The sequence below is a fragment of the Medicago truncatula genome, chromosome 8 (genome assembly GCF_003473485.1).
Source record: "Medicago truncatula cultivar Jemalong A17 chromosome 8, MtrunA17r5.0-ANR, whole genome shotgun sequence".
Lineage (NCBI taxonomy): Eukaryota > Viridiplantae > Streptophyta > Magnoliopsida > Fabales > Fabaceae > Medicago > Medicago truncatula.
In genome coordinates, this window is record NC_053049.1 from 45,575,292 (window position 1) to 45,596,833 (window position 21,542).

At 31.8% G+C, this 21,542-nt stretch overlaps 2 protein-coding genes across 3 annotated transcripts; both read left to right on the plus strand.

Annotated features, from left to right (window-relative positions):
* The first annotated feature begins 4,060 nt into the window (after positions 1-4,060).
* LOC25502109 (G-patch domain-containing protein 1) lies at positions 4,061-10,891 on the plus strand. 2 transcript variants are annotated; one of them, XM_024773587.2, is made up of 11 exons: positions 4,061-4,254; positions 4,362-4,446; positions 4,863-4,939; positions 5,060-5,084; positions 5,194-5,281; positions 5,369-5,435; positions 6,379-6,475; positions 9,359-9,540; positions 9,748-9,987; positions 10,064-10,180; positions 10,496-10,881. In XM_024773587.2, the coding sequence occupies exons 1-11, from the start codon at positions 4,177-4,179 to the stop codon at positions 10,616-10,618; spliced, it is 1,179 nt and encodes a 392-aa protein (XP_024629355.1). In that variant the 5' UTR covers positions 4,061-4,176; the 3' UTR covers positions 10,619-10,881. The 2 variants fall into 2 exon arrangements, with proteins under 2 accessions (XP_024629355.1, XP_013447111.1); XM_013591657.3 differs by having other exon boundaries at positions 4,062-4,254; positions 10,489-10,891.
* A 4,022-nt stretch (positions 10,892-14,913) lies between these two features.
* Positions 14,914-16,399, plus strand: LOC25502110 (probable WRKY transcription factor 29). The gene is made up of 2 exons (XM_013591658.3): positions 14,914-15,310; positions 15,620-16,399. The coding sequence occupies exons 1-2, from the start codon at positions 14,988-14,990 to the stop codon at positions 16,116-16,118; spliced, it is 822 nt and encodes a 273-aa protein (XP_013447112.1). The 5' UTR covers positions 14,914-14,987; the 3' UTR covers positions 16,119-16,399.
* The last annotated feature ends 5,143 nt before the right edge of the window (positions 16,400-21,542 follow it).

The window sequence follows — 21,542 nt, forward strand, 5'->3', positions numbered from 1 at the left end:
GGCAATTTGTTAACCGGGCCGGGCCACCTATTTGACACATCTACTTGAAGGTACCCAATCCTCTTTTGTTGCCAAGTTAAACTCCTTGAAAACCCACAAGTACTTTTTTTTTTACCATTTATCATATCCCCGATCATCGTTATGTACTTTTAACACTCGAGCAATTTTTGGTACTTAAGAGCATCTTCAATGGGAGGTCCTTAGTTAACAAAGACCACTCCCTGTTAACGACCCCCATTGGAGGAAGAGAAAATGAGTCCTCATTAAGGAACAAATAATTATATAAGGACCCTCTCTTTACTAGGCAACTAACCGGTACCGCGTTTAAAAGAAGTAATAAAATATGTATTATGTGGTCCCACTTACAAAATAAGTAATATTTTAATAATTAATAGTTGTTTTAAATATTATTTTATCCATTTGTTATCATTTTAAATAAAATGTAATTCATGCAAATTATTATTATTATTTTTCAACGAAGGAATGTAAAATTTGTAATGTTAATTTTTCCATTTTCAAATTATTAGCCAATGTGGCAGAAATTTAAGTTCATACGAATAAATAAATATTTTATAATTTTTTTTAAAGATTATAATTAAATATTATGAGGTAATTTATAATTTAATAAATAAATTATTTTTGTTTAATAATGTAACCTTAATGGGGTTTATTTAAGTACTTTTCATCAGAATCCGTGTAATTCTATTGGAGTCATTGAATCCTTAATAAATACTTTTATTAAAATATTATAAATAAGTGATGTGTAACGTAGGTGTTTACACTGAAATTTGGTAAACAATCGCTGGTTTCAAAATGTTTACTTGCAAGATCAACCAGTAAATCTTAAGAGCATACTGTGCTTTATTTGTCTCTTTGAAATTGTAATGTTTGTTCTTGAAAGACTTTGATAAAAGCAAGAATAAATAAAAGGTAATTGAATCCAACCCAGTTGAATCCAATCGAAGTATGATGCGAATAAAAGTAAATGAATTACTCAAAATAAACAAGTAAATTGCAAAGACATTTAAAGAAATGTATTGAAATTGCATTGACTGGATGTAAGTTGGTATACATATTCATACATTGCAACTTGTGACTCGTTCATCGCTTCCATACGGATATTTTGAGCGTAAGTTTTTAGTATGATTGAATTGTGACCCTTTTTTCCTAAGAAAAACTACTATTTATACAGATAGGGTAATAACTACCTAGTATGAAAACTATAACTGCAGAAAAACTACCTAATCCTAGCCATACGATCTAAGTATCGAATATAGCCGTTGAAATGCTTGACCTTATCCGGAAAAATAACCATCTTCGAGATCCATCCGCCCATCGAACAGAGGCGCGTGTCTTCGATTCTCTCCCTAGGAGCGTAACTTCAATTAGTTACCTATAAGAGAAATGATCCTTATATAGTTACCCGTTCCTTAATGGAAACTCATTTTCTCTTCCTCCAATAAAAGATCCTTAACAAGGAGTGATCATTAGGTAAAGACATCCACTTGAAGATGCTCTTATGGTATTGTCCTAACTCCTAAGTAGCTGCAGGTTTCCCTTTCTCCAATGGATACTCTCTAGTCCACTTAAACTCTTCCAAGGTAAGTGTTAATTGAAATTTGAAAGTATTGAAAAGTAAAGCATCTCGAGGGGTAGTAACATCGATTTCAATCTCTACTTCTAATAACCCAAGATTTTCCCTAATATTCCAATGTACATGTACTTCACATAATTTTCCCAAGAATTTTCACAAAAATAAAACCACTACTTGCATCGTCTCATTCTCCACTACAAGTTTTTTTTTTTTTTTACCTACTATATCCAATACCTCATATTTATTCATGGAACCAATAAAAGAAATGATATACTTAATTGTATAAATAACTTGTTTTTTTCTTTTTCTTTTTCAAACGCATACATTTCTTATAATGTTAACAATTCATATAATTGTTTTTTTTTAAAGTATTCATATAATTGTTGTGTCCGTAATTTTTTTTTCAAAATTAAAGTTGATAATGTCTTATTTAAGGCCAACAATGTGTCGACAAAGATTAAATAAATTTGTTTTAATATCAATGGAAAAAGAATTGCTTAATGAAATCATTTACAATAATTTTTGATTGCTTAAATATTATGTTTTATTATCAATTATGAAAAAGATCAAAGTTGATTACATGCAAAATCTTTACTTCACTTTAAAGATAACCGATAATGAACGAAAAAATAGGTTTGAGTGAATCACTCCAATTTCAATTTGGAAAAAGATGAGAGAAAGGGATGACAAAGTGAGAGAAAGAAAATGCAATAAGGAAGTGATAAGAAATTTATCGAGTCAAAAAATGAAACTTCAAATGAGGGAAGATAGTGAAATTCAAAATCACGAAAAAAGGGAGCAATTATTTTTGAATATGAAATAGCGAATTTTGTCTCAAAATTCCCAACTTAACTATTTTCACAAGGTTTAGATTAAATTTTTCAACAACATATATTTTCATTTTGTCAAAAAAAAAAACAACATATATTTTCTTGTCTTAGATATAACTCAAAGTTACTTAAATTCGAACTCAGAATGAAATAGTGTTAAATTTTTTGAACAAATTTTTCTCGTCACCTTATTTGAAGTTACGTGTAAAATATATCCGTTCATTATAAAAAGGTTTAAACACATTTTTGGCCCCCTATGTTTATCATAGTAGCAATTTTGGCCCCATAATAAAAAATACCACTTTTCAGCCCCCTAACTTCACCCCCTTTTGCAACTCATAGGTCTCCTCTAATTTTGACCAAGTCAAAGGTTATTATTGAATTAAATTTAAATGGAAAAGAATGATAGGAATAATTAATAGCCTTAGGATTAAATTAGTGGTTTTAAAGATTCAATTTTAATGTTATTGTGTCCCTTCACAGGTCTCTCTCCTTCATGTACTTCATGATTTGTTTCTTTGCCACTTCAATTGATAAAAAGATTGTTCCCTTTCCTTTTGGAGTTTCGAAAATCGTAATAAATATTTTGGAAAAAGAAAGGAAAGAATCACGGGAACAGATCTGGTGTAGAACGAGAACATATATGGTGGTTCCCCTTATATTGCTGCCTCACATTGCCGACGACATCTTCACCTGTCACGGTTCCCGTCGGCGCCGATTGTGAGTGCAAGAGAGAGAGAGAGAGAGAGGGAGAGACGACAAGGGAGGGAAGACGGTCGGAGAGAGACAACAAGGGAGAGAGTGAACGAGTGAGATAGATACGAGATGCCGGTTCACTGTCACCTTTGGCAGAGAACGAGAATGGCGCAGGATGAACAAGTGAATTATGCAGTAGTTTTAATGGTGATTAAATGCAGGAAAGAGACATCGTAGATTGAAGAAGATGAAATGTAAATGGGTTTAAGGAAAAGTATTAGCTAAGAGAAGGAGCATGTGAGTTATTTTAATCTTGACCACTAATTTTTAATCTTGAGCCACATGGCCTTTGACCCGATCAAAATTAGAGGGGGCCTATGAGTTGTAAAAGGGGATGAAGTTAGGGGACTAAAAAATAGTTTTTTTAATAGGGGGCTAAAATTACAACTATGGCAAACATAGGGGGTCAAAAATGCATTTTAGCCTTATAAAAAAGATTAGGTTTAAATGTGTCATTGGTCCCTGCACTTTCATCAGATTTTGGCATTGGTCCCTGCACTTTGTAAAAATATTGGTATTGGTCCCTCTGTTAACTTTCTGTTAAAAAAAAACACAAAACCAACGGAGTGCCACGTGGCCCAATCATTTCACGCCACGTGACACCAATATCAATATTTTTACAAAGTGCAGGGACCAATACTAATATTTTTTCAAAGTGCAGAGACCAATACCAAAATCTCATGAAAGTGCAAGGACTAAAGACATATTTAAACCTAAAAATTAGATGGAGATAAGGTTTGACAAGATACTAGTACCAGATAAACCCTCTTTTCAACAAAAAAAGATGCTAGATAACCCATTAAAAATTGGATCGAACAGGGTTTAACACGACCCGACCCAATTCAACCCGCAACCAAGTAGCATCACTTTCAAAGACATTTGCATTTCCATGGAGGAAAACCCTAACAGTAACATTATAGACCAGAGCATCGTGTGTTCATACTGCACACGAAAAAGAAGAAGAAGAAAATCAGCGTCAATTCTGTCGGCGGAGCCATGGCGGCGCCTGAAACCCCTCTCAATTACGTCGGTGTCGCCAGGAAATCCGCCGCCTTCCGTCTCATGAAGCAAATGGTTCCTCTCTCTCTCTCTCTCTCTCGTTACTTTTTTCTTTCTTTCTAATTTTCTATTGTTAATGATTTTGTATATTGATATTATTGAATTCGATTCATTTGTTTAAGGGATGGGAAGAAGGAGAAGGTCTTGGCAAAGAAAAACAAGGGATCAAAGGACACGTTCGTGTCACCAACAAACAAGACACTACTGGTTTCCTTTCTTAATCATTTTCACGAATTTACTGTTTATTCAGAACAATTACTTATTAGATTAATCATGTATTCAGAATAATTAAGCAATTTTAGTATTCTATAATGCTATGTTATGTTACGCTATGCTTAGGGCGTGTTTGGATTAGCTTAGTTGAACTTATGCATGTCAGTATCTGTGAGACTGTTTGACAGAACTTATGAAAACAATTTATGACATGTTCATATGCTGTTTTCAGCTTACCTATATAAGTTTTCCAATATAGCTTATGAAAACAGCTTATAGAACTTTATTTAATATTTTGTTATAGAAAAAGCCTATACATAAGTACTTATCATGATAAGTGTTTATGCTATAAGCTAAAAATTAAGCTGTTTATCCAAGGAGTCTGAGTTTGGTTTTTCAATTTTAAATAGGCATCGGATTAGAGAAGCCAAACCAATGGGCATTTGATACCACACAATTTGATAACATACTCAAGAGATTGAAAGTTGTACGTTTCTTCCTCTCTTTTCATTTCTTACTTTGTTATCTTAATTAATTCTCATTCATTTATACATTTTTTTTTTCTCTTCACTGAAATATTTCTTTTTGTTTTTTCTGTATTTGATAGCAAGCGCCAGTATCCAATGACACAGGTATAACATCAGTCCTCTGAGATAGATCTCCAGTAAATTTTGTACTGTTTTGCTATGTTGATGAATATATTATGATGGTTTGTGTTTTTATCTACTGTGGTTTAAATAGAGAGTAACACGGTTAAGGTGGAAACTGAGGCGGTTGTTCCTGTTGATCCCAAGGTTGCTGTACCCAGAGCTACCAGACCACAAGGAAGGTCTGTATTTTTTCATTCATTGTGTTGTTTATTGTTTATATAACTACATATGTATGATGATTTTTGACTTTTCTTTTTAATTTTCAGATACAAGAAAAGAGAAAGAGGGAAGCTTGTCTCTCATTATTCCTCAAAGGACCTTGAAGGAATTCTTGTAAGTTCCAACTTCAGACACACCATTCACTGGACATCTTAAAGAATCTGAATAATATCTTTACTTCTTTTATTTGATTTTCAAAAAAAAAAAAACGGTTCTGCGTGGCCTGCTACGTTGCCATGTAAAGATGTTATGCATGAAATGAATTTTTATTTATCTTTGTAATCTGTTTCATGGCCCTGGACAAGTTGCCAAATCCAAATAAGCCTCTAACCGAAATTGTGGAAGATGCATTGTGCTCTGATATTGGCTTTCCGATTCTATAGTTCTATTCATTCATCAAATCCTGTTAATATGTGCATTCTAACTGGTTATTTTAGTCATATTCTTTACACTTGATGGGTTTTTGGTATCATTTGCAATGACTGCACACATGTGTGTTGCAATTCATAAGGATGAGTTGTGTATTCAAATACTAAAGAATGTACACTTTTTGACCTTCGTTTCGTTAAACTTAACTGAAATGGAAGATAACCAGAGATTGCAATCTCAAAGTATTAAAGAATGCTTTAAAATCAGCTGCTCCATGGCGTGGTCCTTGAAAAGGGAAACCTGGTGTCATAAAGTTCCCTCCATGACGTGTCCCTTGAAAAGGTTGGACCTATCATGGGTCTATTGTAGTCAACCTTACCATACATTTACTAGATCCCGATTCAATGACTCAAACCTCTCTCACCCGTACTATATTCTATTGACACTTTACCAAGTCTAATTGTTGCGCCAAGACTTCTTTCTTTGTGATTCTTTTATTTCAAACGTTGCTTTTACTTAAATGTTAGACTGTGAATATCATAATAAGAGTATCAAGCTGATGTGTTGTCAGAATCAAGCTTCTTAACTGCATTTTCAATAATCAAGCTTCTTAACTGCATGTTACAATGTCAATTCTATTTGATACAACATTGTCTCTGATTGTTTACTTCTATAATGTTGGTCATAGGTAAAAAAGAGTGACATATCCGAGGAGGGTACTGACAATGCTGATGATGAATTGGATTTATCAAAGACACCTGACTTTCAAGATTTTGAGGATGAAGGTATAATCTAGAATTACAGTGAAGTTTTTATGTTATTTGTATTGGGCATGTAACATTAAACACAACAACAACAACAACGACCAAGCATTATTCCATTAAGTGGGTTTGGCTACATGGTTCAAATTACGTTGTAATGTTATATCATAAACCATATTTTGATCAAACCCATTAATCTCTAAACCTTTTCTTAATAGTTTCTCTTATAGTTTTTTTCTAGGTCTTCCTCTGCCTCTAGTGACCTGACCACACCCACTCTCTTAACTACAAAATCCACATGTTCTACATGTCCAAACCACCTAAACCTAGTTTCCACCATCTTTTCTACTATAGGTGCTACCCCAACTAATCTTCAAGTGTTACAACACATCCAACACAACATCCTCATCTCCGCTATGTTTCTTTTATTTTTGTGTTGGTTTTTACAGCCCAACACTCCGTCCCATACAACATTGTCGGTCTTAAAGATTTAAAGTTGTTCGATAAAGTGTTCCCTTCAACTAGTGTGGTACTTTTGTATTACATAGAACACATGAGGTCCTCCTCCATTTCAACCACCTTGCTTGTATTCAATGATTTACACTTGCTTCTATTTCTACATCATTTTGTATCATTGAACCCAAGATATTTAAACCAAGTAACTTGTGGTATGATATGATCTCCACCTTTCACCTCTAAGTTAGAAATGCTTCGCCTTTTGCTAAAATTACATTCCATATACTTTATCTTGCTTTTACTCATGCGGAAGCAATATCCTTATAAGGCTCGTCTCCAAGCCTTAAACCCCCATTTAATTCCTCCCTCGACTCTCCAAGTAGGACTACATCATCTACAAAAAATAGACATCTCGGTGCTAGCTTTTGGATGTGTTTCGTAATTACATCCAAAATTAAAGTAAACAAAATAAGGGCTTAGGGTTAACCCTTGGTACAATCATATTGTTATGGGAAAATCATCATGACCCACTCTGCGTGTTCAAACTAGATGAAGCCCCCTCATACAGATCCTTGACGACTCAAATATAGGCAATCCTAACTCCTTTCCACAACATCTAGGCACTCTATCACGTGCCTTCTCCAATTCAATAAATACTTAAGTGCAAGTCTTTTTTATCCATCCAATGTTGCTTCCTAGGCATAAAACCAAATTGGTTAGCCGTAACTCGAGTGTCTTTTCTTAGTCTCCATTTAATCACTCTTTTGCAAAAGGCATGTAACATTAAATATCTACATATGATTGTTTGACTTCATCAACATGTTCATAGGGACTGTCAAGACCCAGGCCCACCCAACCCCCCCCCCTCCCAATTTTTTTTCTTATTTTGTAGACCTTAAAGACAGCATGTTATTTTAATGCAACAGTTTCATTCCTATTGGTTAGAGTGGATAATTAAAAAAGTATTTACAAAACATTTGACCAAGAGGACGAATATGCATGCATGCATAAGAATTCTGGAATTTTTAATCCTTAATTGCCTTAACCTCAATGTGTGCGCCACTATATTCCTTCAACTTGAACATCACTTTGCATTGCTCCAAGATTCATCTTGTCGGTCACAACATGAAACACATGCTTCCACGGATCCTTTTTCATTCTTTGTTGTCGAGTTAACACAACAGATGCAACTACTTGTGGTATAGATTACGATCTTCAGCTTCTGAAGGAGAAGACTTCCCCTCATCTATATATTTATCCGTATGAGCAATCCGCTCTTCCATCTATCTCATTGATAGACAACGCAAGCTCTTTGGAATGGACTTGGTGGCAATCAAACTCGAGAAAGCACCACACTTCTTTTCCTTTGTTAACAGTTCATCCAAAACTAAAATTGTATCCTTCAACTTCTGAATCTTGAGCTGCTTATTAAAGGACAAAGGACTCCTTTCCAATGTTGAACATGTTTCAATTTTTGTTTTTTTGGTAAAAAAACAAGTCAATTGAGGCTATTCAAACTTCTTTTTCATAATATTTTTTAATTATTAATACTTTAAATTTTCAAAAATATTATGAGAAAGAAGTATTAATAATTAAATACCCCCACGAGATTTTGTTTTTTCTTTTCAAAAACAACAAAAAACCGAAAAAATGAAACATCTTCAAAACATTAGAAAGAAGTTCTTTAATAACCATCTCAAGATTAAAAAGGTTGAAGGATACAATTTTTTAGCCGTGCATTCTCGAGTTCAATTGCCACCAAATCCATTCCAAAGAAATTTGCAATGTATATCAATGAGGCTGATATAATAACAGATTGCTCATTCGGAGAAGTATATAGATGAGGGGAAGCCCACTCCTTCTGAAGTTGAAGATACTAATATTTACCACTATGTGTTGTTGTCCGACAAGTAGCTGCATCTGTTGTGTTAACTCGGCAACAAAGAATGCAAAGGAACTGTGGGCACATGTTTTGACCGGCAAGAAGAAACCTTGGAGCAATGCAAAATGATGTTTAAGTTGAAGGATTATAATGGTGCACACGTTGGGGGCTAAGACAGTTAAGGATTACAAATTCCTGAATACTTTTGACGTATTCGCCTTCACATGATAAAATGTTGTTCCGTAAATACAACATCTTTTTGTACTTCTCGAATTTCCCTTGTTGTGGGTGGCTCTATCATAAATTTTACATTGAAAAATAAAAGGGTCATTTGAGGGGTATTGTTCTTTATAACCAATAACATGGAAAAACTTATCATATATAACTCTGAAATGCCACCATTTGTGACGACGTTCTTCCTGCAGGGTGTTGTAAGAAAAATAATTCCTCTACTTACATGTTCTGCCATTGGCATTTCTGTGATATATATATATATATATATATATATATATATATATATATATTAACAGTACTATTTTCCTCAATCAGCCTATATTGCATTGTTACAGGAAGCAAATGTCCTGATATCCATCCAGAGTGGTGGGGCAATAAGTTTGGGTTTGTCTCTGGTGGATTGCTCGGTGCAGCATCAAAGAAGAAAAAGTCCTCTACATCTGAAATTGCTAAAAGTGGGATGGCGAGAACTCCTTTTTTTGAACAAGATCAAGAAAACCTCTACAATTTAGTCCAAGTATGTGCTTTTCAAACTTGGTATATGCTGTATATTATTTTATCAAACAATAACTGTACTATGTTCACATATGACCTTACAATTATATAAAGGATGGTTGCCGATGTTCTACCAATATCTTGAATTTTAGTTCTATATTGTCATTTTAATTTCATTTTCTAACCTGAATGGTGTAATTATTAATTGTACCGTTGATTGCTATTCCAGGATAAATCCACAACAGGAAAGCAAGGTCTAGGTATCAAGGACAGGACCAAGAAAGTAGCTGGATGCTATTTTCAGGGTAAAAAGACATCATTCGGTAATAGTGACGATGAAGATTCTGCTGACATAGATTCTCTAGAAAACGAAACAGATGATGATGTGGAAATGGTGGTGGAAAAGGTGGAAAAGATTGTTGAACCCAAAATGAAGCTGAAGAAGTTGTGCAAGCAGATCTTAAACCAAGTGAGGCCTATTTCTCGGGTTGCATATTTTTCTCCTTCATAGTGAAATCATGATTGATTAGTTACTTTATGTACAGGCGCCTGGAGAATCATTGAAACTGAAACAGCTCAAAGTTCTTATTGAACAACATTCATCTTCAATTTTGTCGGACTTCTCTTCAAAAAGAGAGGCTGTTGCGTACTTGAAGCAAAAGGTATGGTTGCTTTAAATACAAAATCACAATTCATATTGAAATTTAAATAGCATGGAACCAAATTTCTTCATTTTATATTTTAAATTTGAATGTAAGTTGATCTTTTATGTTCATGTTTCCTTTTTGAAATAATGTAAAAGGAATCTCCTTTTTAACTTCCATTGCATAATAAATATATTGTGGATGCTCGTTATGAAACTATTTGAAGCTTGCTGTATTATTACTTTACTCTTCACAATTATACTGAGTTATTTTATATATTTTGCGCTCCATCTTCTACACTGACATGTTTTGGTCCTTGACTTTAGCTGACAGGTAGTCGGAAGTTTTGTATTGAAGGGAAAACAGTGCGATTGGCATCTTAGAGAAGTTGAAATTTTGATACATTTTTGGCAGTTTTTCTTATTCATTTCATTCTGGAGGAGAAAAAAGGGTTGAGGTGTTTGGGATTTTGAGATGCCTGTTCGAAGTGTAGATTGCATTGGTTGGAGTTAGTTATAGGGTATATTTCATTTCATTGCTTACCTTTCTTGAAAAATGTTGTAATATGTTTAATGGCTACACATTTACAATAGCATTTTATGAAATGTAGTTTATATTTTTTATTTTTGAAGTTAAAAAAACTTCCAAGTGTGTGTCCACTGGTTTTAAGATATTGAAATTATCTTTTTTGTATTCTTATACAAATAATGGTTGTGCAATTGTGTATTATGCATTTGTGTTTAAAGCGTGTATTGTCAGTAGGTTCTTTATTTTAGTGTTTAAAATGTGTTTGTATCTTGCAATGAAGCTTTACTAGTGTGATACCGTGCGTACGTTAATGCATCTATTATTGAACAATGTAATATAAATAAAACAAAATAAATAATGACACCGAAATTCAAGTTGATATAATTGTTAAAACAACAAAGTAGATAAACATACAACATGCAATAGATATTAAATAAATGACAAATAACTCATGATTACAAATTACATTACACCAAAGAAATGATATGACATAAAGATTCAAAGGCTATTAACCAGCATTAAAAATTAGTATAACACCCGTACTCAATTTCTTCTTTGTGACAATACTATCAACCATATTAATGATGCATGAATTTATTCCCAAAGGATTTTATGAACAAAATTCATGTTAACACATTTATTATGGATAAGATGAAAATCGCCTTTTGAGCAACAAAGCCTTGTGTTCGTTCAAAATAATAATAAACATAATACGGATCATACACCATAAAACGGATTAAATAGTTTTTAATTATACAAATCACAAGTTTTTAAGTTTAGTCGATATAAAATTTTAATCCTTCACAAAATTAGAGCTTTTACTGTTGCAAAATAATTGATGCTCAAGTGCAGCCGTAAAATGTTGAAAAATCGAACAAAACATCTCATATTTAACCTCTTGTAAGAAAAAACTCATATTTAGTCTTTTATAAAAAAAGAAGTACAATGAAAAAAAAAATTAACTTAATAAAATATTCTTGAAATTTTTTTATGTGGGACACCCTATAAATTTTATAGGCTCTTCAAATGGGTTTTAATGTGGGATACCCCTATAAAAATTTTGAGTTGAATTTTATATTTAACTTTAATTCTAGACCATTCATTTTATAAAAAATTTATAAACAATGATATGGAATTTTCTTATAAGCTTATTTTTTACTGGTATATAAAGGTTTTTGATTAAAATGGTTCATCCTTACTTTTGAGTATTACGTAATGTCTTCTCTGTTCGAATAGTGTTCTGAATTTATGGCGGCTCATTTACTCGACCATTATCCGATAATTGTGTAGAAGTAGAATAGATATGAAATGTTAATTTTTTTTTTTTCTAGAGTTAAAGTATATTCAGAAAAAGATTTAGACATGTATTTTTGAAAAATCCTAAACTATTTTTCCGATGCTAAATAATAATAAAAAAGAAATGATTTTGTGAAATGGAAATATTCTTTTGAATGAAAATTTGAAATGAGTAAATAGGCAATTATTCTCCGAAATTGTAAGTTTCGACAATTACCCATGACATTAATAAAACTCCAATTACCTATGAAATTGGACAACGTTGATCAATCTGTTAGTCATGATGACGTTTTGCAAATACCCCCATGAAGTTTTGCACTTATGTACAAAATGCCCTCCGAACTTGAAAATTTATATATATATTTTTTTTCTTATTCTTGATTCAAAAGATATTAAAGGCAAACAATTAACTTTAATAATTTAAAACTCTACAATATTACAGTCCAATATAATATTACAATTAACATTTGGATTCTTTATTACAATCCAATATTACAGTTAACTCTTAATTGTTTGTTTTTAATATTTTTTGAGCCAAAAACAAGAAGGAAAGAAAATATAAATTTTCAAGTTCGGGCATTTTGCACATAAGTGCAAAACTTCAGGGGGTATTTGCAAAACGTCATGTTGACTAACAGAAGAATTTGACGGAGGGGGTAAATTGATTAATGTTTTGTAATTTCAGGAGTAATTAAAATTTTGTTAATGTCAGTGGTAATTGACGAAACTTACGATTTCGGAGAGATAATTCATATTTACTCAATTTAAAATGGATAGTGACTCTTGGTTCCTAGATTCCTATGTAGGACTTGTCGTATGTCGGTGGTATACTGTACTATAGTGACTACAAGTTGCAACAAAGTTTGTGTGTAGACTTTCAACCAGGATCGAAGAATTCTGAGCTAGTTACAGATAATCCTTTGAAATCCTATGCAAGAAAAACGTATACGTAGGTGTGCAACATGTAAAACCATAAGACTATATGCGTGGCCGCAAGGGAAAAAAAATAAAGAAGTTAATTTATTACATTTAGATTTTGACCAAGTCTTATAAATAAACTCATTAACAACTTAATTGGGAAAGTATCCAAAGAAGTATTCCATCTCATCTTATTTATAAGAGAAAATTAAGTAAACAAAAGTTGATGTACGTGGTTTAAAATTTAGGTCAGATATATTAACTTATGTTGAACAAACATTTTCTTATAAATAGGATTGAAGGGAGTACTTCTTATTCATGATTATAAATTTTCTCAATAACTTTATGTAAAGGATAGAACAAGATGAAATAAGATATAATGCATTGAGTTGAGTATAGTGATAGGCAAAAGTTATGGTGCATAAGCCATTTCCTTATGCACCGTGCATAAACACGTCACAATCATCAGATTTCTTTTATTTTGAACAAAAATGGTTTTGGCTCACTTTGGAGGTGTAGGAAGCAATTATGTTGGGATTTATGCACAGTGCATAAGGATTTCCTTATACACCATAACCACTCCCATAGTGGTAAAGGCAACTCTTATCTCATAATTTATAAACCAAAACCAATAGTTGAATTCCAATTGAGAGATATGTTCGCATTTAATGTATAATATTATTTCATATATGATAATTTTTGTTTAATTTTTCCGGTAAGTAGATAAAATGATAAATACCACATAAATATATCTTATACGCAATTGCAAAATCTCAGGTTCTAATCCGAATAAAACTGTCTAACCTAATAATATCATCATTATCCACTTAACTAAGTTTTAACAACGATAACCTCTAATGAAGTGAATTTATGAGAACCAAAAAAAGATTTAGGATGACATCCAATTTATAAAATTTAATCTATTCAATTTCATTCCGTCATGTACCCTTAAAATCTAAGTAGTCTTTTACATTCTAAAGTGTTCATTTATCTATTCAATTTCATTTCGTCATGTACCCTTAAAATTCAATTAGTCAATTGCCTTTTAAAGTGTTCATTAATAAGTCCTTTTTGTCTTAACCCTTTAATGTTTAAGAAAATTGAGATATGATCGTCAAAGTTTGATTAAAAGGTAAATAAAATCCAATAATTAATGGGCATACAATCGAACTCGAGTGGTCTTAGTTTAAGCAAACGTATTCTGTATCTTTTTAAAGTGCCTCTTTCTTTCCTATCGCAAAGAAGTAAGTAGAACATAATATCCCAAAAGAGTAAATAAATAAGTGGCAACTTAAATTAAAATGTAACAAGACTAGCTATATACTCCAATTGACTTAATAATACATAACATATTTGAACTTTTTTTTACATAGATTAAGAAATATGTATAAATTATTAAAAAAATGTACAAATAATATAATAATATTATTTTTATTAGATATCTTTTATTAAGTATGGATGCATTTATCACTGTTACAATAACAAAAAAAAAAAAATTATAGAGTAATGCATATAGTACTAATTAATTAGAGAATATAATTGAAAAATAATAATAATTTGTCATTGAAGATTGAATGAGTCCATTCTTCTTGCAAATAAATCACTTATGAGAGGAAATATAATTTGGAGAAGATTTAAAAAAACACTTTGCCCACCCTATCACGTATGAATCATATTGTATTATTTGGCTTAACCTTAAGACTGATTCAACTGTCTCATTATTCCTTGTCTTATGCTGTACTCGCCTACAATCCCCACAATGAGAAAGAATATAATAAGGTCAGCACCGAATTGCTGCAAAACTTTATCACTTTCCCCACTCCCCACTTGCATTGCACATACTTTGACTTTATAACTACAGTCAACTCAATACTATTGCCTATCTAGCTAGCTTGCCAGTTTGAACTTTGAACAACTTGATCTAAATATCTATCTATCTATATTAAATTCACCACGCAATCCTTACACCATTTATATTTTATGTTAATTATATATATCTAAACATTAGTTGACATTTTTCATATCAAAACCCTCTTCACAAAATATCTTCAATTATCTTGAGTTAATTCAACCACTTGTAATAATGGATGAGCTTGCATTCTTAATGGATTGGGACTTGGAAGCTATCAATGAAGTACCAACAACAAACCCTTATTTTTCTCATTTATTTTCTGAACAAGATCATGATGAGTTATTATTTGGAAGTTTTCCAGAATTCTCAAAAACTACTAATGTCCTTATTCATGAATTTGAAGAGCTTTGTAAACCTAATTTCTATCCTCTTTCATCTCAAACCATCCTTACAAGTTCTCTAGCTACCCCTAAAGAGCCTGAACAAGTCAAAGAAATTAAAGCAGCTTCTCATCAAGATCTGCAAATTCCAGCAGTATCTAAATTTAAAAAAAGGTATAAATTAAATACGATCGTTATAATCATTTGCATATTGCTCTAGTTAGAATTTAGAAGTAATTAGATTTAAGCTTTTTATGTTGTGTTTCAATTTTTTTATTTTTTATTTTGATTGTCTTTGTATATATTTTTGTTCGGAGTGCATCTATAGTTATATAATATTTTCTTTATACTTAGTTTCAAATTTATTTTTTGAGGAAACCTCATGGATAAGTGTAAGTCAAGCTTTTAATTAACCCTAATTAAGCGGATATAGAATTTTGTAGTTGGTGTAAATACTAAAAAGTGAATATGTTGTTTTTTCAGCAAGAAAAACAAGAACAAGAGTAATATTGTGAAGAAAGTAACAGCAGTGGATGGTACTCTTTGTGATGCATGGGCATGGCGTAAATATGGACAGAAACCAATAAAGGGTTCACCTTATCCACGAAGCTACTATAGATGTAGCAGTTCTAAAGGATGTTTGGCGAAGAAACAAGTTGAAAAGAATCATTTGGATCCAAAAGTTTATTTGGTTACATACACTGCAGAACACAATCATCCTCAACCAACTCGAAGAAACTCATTAGCTGGAAGCACTAGGAAGAACAATATCTTAGTTACACATTCTTCAAAGACACCTTTGGTGAAAATTGAAGATGAGGTAAATGTGACAAGTATGAAGCAACAAAATAAGGGGTTTGAGAAAGATGACCAAGATCTTCTTGAGTGGTTGGATGGTGCTCAATTATGTGATGATGGTTGGATTCCAAGCAAAGAGCTAGAGGAACTTATTGGACTTGATAATAAGTGTCAATATCAATAACATGCAGAGATATATAGATATATGGCTGCAGTTTTGGATTCAGAGAAAATGATGAAATTCAATAGAATGATATATCATTAGATTTTGTTGTTTTTGGTGTGAACCGAGTATACTCTGCACGCAACTACAAAAATTAATCACGTGAGTCAGATATATGACTCCGATGAAGAGATTTAACACTGCATAGATTTTGTTGTTTGTATATATTTAGAATAAAATTCGAATGATATGGAAATATATTTACTTTTTCATTTCCATGTCATTTAGTTTTTGTTTTTAAATGATATCCTCCACACATGCAACTTTTAAAACTGATTAATATTTTTTGAATTACATTTAAGAGTTGTCTCTCTGAAATTATAATTCTCTATCTGGATGAGCTTGGAATGTTGTATGAATAATGATCACACATACTTAAGTGACTGGATTGCCTACTAGCCGAAAGATACCAAAAGGTCTTCAAATTTAAGGGTCTTCAACTTAAATTGAACAAATTTATAATTCATTTTACAAACTTTGTAATAATGGGTATCACTTTGTTTAATGTACATATAAATAGTTAGATTATATCTTTATAGAGATCTAAACGGTCTGTAATATATATAGGGGGAGACATGGACGTGAAAATAATACTGACACTCTTAAAAAAGTATAATATAAATTTAATTTCCTTAATAATTTATTTTTACAGAAACTATTAACTATTTAACCGAGTATGGAAATTTATGTTTTTTAGGAGAAAAGTATGAAAATTATGTCATGATTTATACTACACAAGAATGCATTTTTTATAATGATATTTTTTTTAGGTTTTTGTTGAATTTATAGGTTTGAAGAAGATCAAAGGGAATGAGATGAAAGTTGAAAAACACTCAATTTTTTTTTTTTTTGAAGTATCCCGGTGGCTAGAGAAATTCACATTAAAGATGAATAAGTGGGGTGTCCGGGGTTCGAACCCCGGCCCCTGCACATATTGTGCATTATCCCTTACCAAATGAGCTAAGCTCATGGGGACAACACTCTAGCTAATTTTAATTGGGATAAAACTCTAAATTAATTAGGATAGTTGAAACCTAATTTTTCCGAGATGTGGTTTATGTGTAAATCAAATCCATGAAAAGGAAAGAAATAATGTCGGTGTTAAACCATATTTAAAAGTCTTTTGAAGACGAGGAAGCGAAGGATTTTGAGAATAATGAATTTTTTTAGTCTCTGAAGTTTTGTTTGCGAGTTTAGAGGGTAAGGGAAGGAAATGCTTGGTAAAAAATGGAAGGAGTAAGTGGAAGAAATATAAGACATCAGAAGGAGGGACTTTGGGGGCTTATTTTTCTTCAAAATATAAAACCCTCCTCATTTGGGAAACTAAAAAATTGTATTGGAGGAGGGTCGGGGTTTGGGAATTGCGAGAGTTTATATGAATTCTTCAAATTTAATATATGTTGTTATAATATTCTTAAAATTAAAAATATATTAATCATAAGTATTAGGGTAAATGTGTCAAAAAAAAAAAAAGTATTAGGGTAAATTACATTGACCTACAAACACCCCCTCTAATTTTCTAAATTCACTTACCTCCCCTCTTTTTTAAATGGTCAAACGTCTGTTACAAACTATGGCTTTCTCGTTTCCATTATTCACCAACCAGGGCAAGCTTACAACCCATGGCTCTCAATTCAATTCATTTTCTGTTAATTTTTTTTTCCAACCATCAATTTCATATTATCATCAAGTTTGCTATGATGCATCTTCATATTATCATCAAATTATTCCCCCAATTTGAATTTTTCTTCATTAATTCAATTCAATTTTTTATAGGTTGATTATAAATACTTTTAGTTAATATTGCATTACTTGTACCAATCGCTTCATAAGACAAACGAGAGGCTTGAAGTAGAGCAACAAGGCAATATTGATGCTCATGCCAAACTAGGGAGTGGTGCTCAGAAGGATCAATTCAAGAATCAATTGAAGTAGTACCTCCCAATTTCAGCGTCCTTAAAACTGCACCAAAACTTTTTGCAAATGATCCTTTTATGTTTTCAGTTTGACGATAGGTCCATGAAACTGTGGGTGAAAGGAAAAAAAAAAACAAATTAACGGATGTGTTAACACCGTTAACATAAAAAGGGATGGTTAGTCTATTTTACGAGAACTTAAGGGAGGTTAGTGTAAGTTTAAAAATTAGAGGAGATGTCAGTGTCATTTTCATAGACCTCAGGGGAGGTGAGTGTAATTATCCCTAAGTATTAATTTATCACTTTTTAAAAAAGTACTCTTTCAAAAATGTGAAATATAAATATTTCTTAATTTCCCCCTATATTTCTCTCCCCCCTCAAAGCATTTCCTTCCTGTTTATCTCCAAACTCCCAAACAAAGTCGTGTACTCGTGCGTCCTTAATGAAATTGGAGGCCTAACTCATCCTTAAAAACCGGTTCATCAGGTGAGGATTGTCTCCTCTATATAAACTCTTATCAGGATTATCTATCCGATGTGGGACATACCCCCGTCACGCCCAACACTCTTTGGGCTTTGGTGCGTGAATCGGTAGGTGGCCCTTGAATTCGACAGACTCTGATACCATAATGAAATTGGAGGCATAACTCATCCTTAAAAACCGATCATCAGGTGAGGACTGTCTCCTCTATATAAACTCTTATCTATCTAATGTGGGACATGAGTTTTTCCCAATATTCCTATCATTTGGATCTTAAAATTAAAAAAAAATGTGAAGTTTTTGAATGTACGAAAGGGAGAAGGGAAAAAAAGGGTTCTCATCAGAAACACAAAAACCAAATGCTTCAATTCAACCTCTATCTCTATTATGGTACAATTATATTGTAAATAAAGATACAATTCATACAAAAAATATTATAAAGGATAAATTCGAAAAAATGGTGAAAACTTGAAAATAGCCGACAATAATTTGCCAAAAATATACGTACAGCCAATGAAAATATCACATCTGGTTCGATATTATGCTCAGCTTCAATTTGAATTCAAACATATAGCATTCCATTAATATATCATATTTTCCTTCAAAAATTAATATATCATATTTATATTCTATTATATACTAATTCTTCTCAACCTTGTAAGAAGGCATCCCTGTTTGATCCTTTTTTTTTTTTTTTATAGATATAAAAGTATACTTTATTCCTTGAAAAAAAAGTATACTTTATTTCATTTACCCAAAAAAAACTATTTATAACGAGAAATTCTTCCTAAAAAAAAGAGTGAAATTCTTAATTCCTACTAGTACAAGAAATCGTATACATCTTCACCAAAGAAAGAAAGAAATCATATGTATCATTACGTTATGTTTTTTTGTTGGATATATGAAATATGAAATTTAATATCTAATTATTTATTTCATATGCCATTTTTTTTTATGTTTTGTTATTAATTTAAATTTTGAATGAATTTTATTTATTTATTGATATACAACAAATTAATCTCTCTTTTTTTGGTAGTGTAACAAATTAATCTCTAAAATAACTAAAACTTTTTCATTTTTCCTTCAAAAAAAAAACTTTTTCATTTTAAATTTAATAAGGGCATCTCTATTTATTATTTTACCCGACTTCTTAATTTTAACGGTTGCACACAAATGATATTCTTTTCACCAAAAAAAACTGGTTCCATGAATTTTATTTTTTATTTTTTGTCCTAGTTTTCAATTATTCCCTTTAACGTGCAAGAAACTTGTACTAGCAAGTCCTTCAAAAAAAAAAAAACTTGTACTAGCAAGTGGGACGTCAATTCACCGACTTTCCAGCTCAGCTGCCAACCCTTCAACCGTAAAAGAAAATGACATTTGAGCCTTTTTTTTTTTTTTTTTCAAAGACATTTTGAGTTTTTGACTACAAAATCTAAACAATTATCTTCTTAGCGCATTTTTTAATTTAAAATGTGAGGAAAAAAAAATGAGAACCTATACTGTATACTTCACAAGTTAGATTAGTCACAATTAAACATTTACACAAGTTAGATAAGTCACAATTAAACATCGATAAAAATTTCGTATCTTAGTAACCAAAAATCATATATATGAATTTGATTACTATCCAAAATAATGTAAAAACAATTGCATAGAATTATATTTCAAAACACACACACGAGAGAAAGATATTTTCAATACCTCCAATGATTTTATTTACTCAATGAGGAAAAATATTGTAATGTGTAAATTTAGACTGAACAATGTTTATTTTCTATTTGGATTGGTAAAGATAGACGCGAGTGATTTTTGTGAATCAAGAAGGGAAGAAGAAACTCCCTTCAATTAATATGCAACGAAAGTGTTGAAAAATATATCTTTCGTTTAAATTGGGTCAAGGTCTATCGAGATCAGGCTTCGCTTAAAGGATCCCTCATATCTCGTGAGCTTAACTCAGTTGGTAGGGATATTGCATATTATATGCAGGGGCTGGGTTTCGAACCTCGGACACTCCACTTCTCCACATTTAAATGTGTGAGCTTCAGCCACTAGACGACTTGACAATTAAAAAAAAAGATCCACTCACATATGTATAGGCATGATCACTATATGATCAAGATTAGATTGTGAACAACTTCAGAGGAATTTCTATTGATTTTTCTAAATAACCCTACTATAAAAAGAGAAGACATTTGCACTCGAGAAAAGCACACAGTATTCTCACTATCTCTTACTCGTTTTAATCTCTCATTGACTTGAGCAATAGAGTAATTGCAAATTTGCAACTACATTGCCCCCAAGTCTGAGAGCTCTTGTCGTTGTCCTCCCTCGTATTCTAATAACATTGGTTGTCATTTGAGATCCACCTCGAATCAACCGTCAATTAACTATATTTCACCATATTAATACTTTATTATTACTAGTGAAACATGGCCGTCTATCCGTTTTTCTACTGCAATTAATTGCATATTATTATGATCAAATTTTTTTGACAAAGATTAAAATAATCTCTTTTAATAGTATGAAATAGCGTTCTTATTGTTTATATTTTAATGATATTTAACTAATTTTTCATTAAATAAATTGTGGTGCTTATGTTTTTCAGAAGGTACATTTGCTACTTATGGAATGGAGGAATAGCTAGAGACTTTATGGGCATTTTCTTTGTCTTTTATTGTCGTATCGGGTTGTTGCTATGTACTACAAGCAGAATTATGGGCAGTTCACTTGGGGTTCAAGTTCAACAATAGCTGCTAAAGAAGGGCAATTCGTTGGAGTAAAATTCCCAATTGGCTGTTAATTTAATTAAGGGTGGCTACATCTCACTCATGCTTCAAGTTGCTGCCTAACATTTAGATTATTATGGCTCAACAGTTAGAGGACTCATCTTTTGAGAGAGGCTAATCAAGTTGCGAATTGTCTAGCAAAATTTGACATTTCTTTAGATTTTTGTATATTTTATAATTTCACGTCTAATGTTTTTTTT

Bases quoted from the DNA above. Each gene is read 5' to 3' on its own strand.
- LOC25502109 (XM_024773587.2), top strand. From the start codon at position 4,177: ATGGCGGCGCCTGAAACCCCTCTCAATTACGTCGGTGTCGCCAGGAAA. The intron at 5,085-5,193 runs GTATAACATCAG...TGGTTTAAATAG, and splicing joins GCCAGTATCCAATGACACAG to AGAGTAACACGGTTAAGGTG. The intron at 6,476-9,358 runs GTATAATCTAGA...GCATTGTTACAG, and splicing joins TCAAGATTTTGAGGATGAAG to GAAGCAAATGTCCTGATATC.
- LOC25502110 (XM_013591658.3), top strand. From the start codon at position 14,988: ATGGATGAGCTTGCATTCTTAATGGATTGGGACTTGGAAGCTATCAAT. The intron at 15,311-15,619 runs GTATAAATTAAA...TTGTTTTTTCAG, and splicing joins GTATCTAAATTTAAAAAAAG to CAAGAAAAACAAGAACAAGA.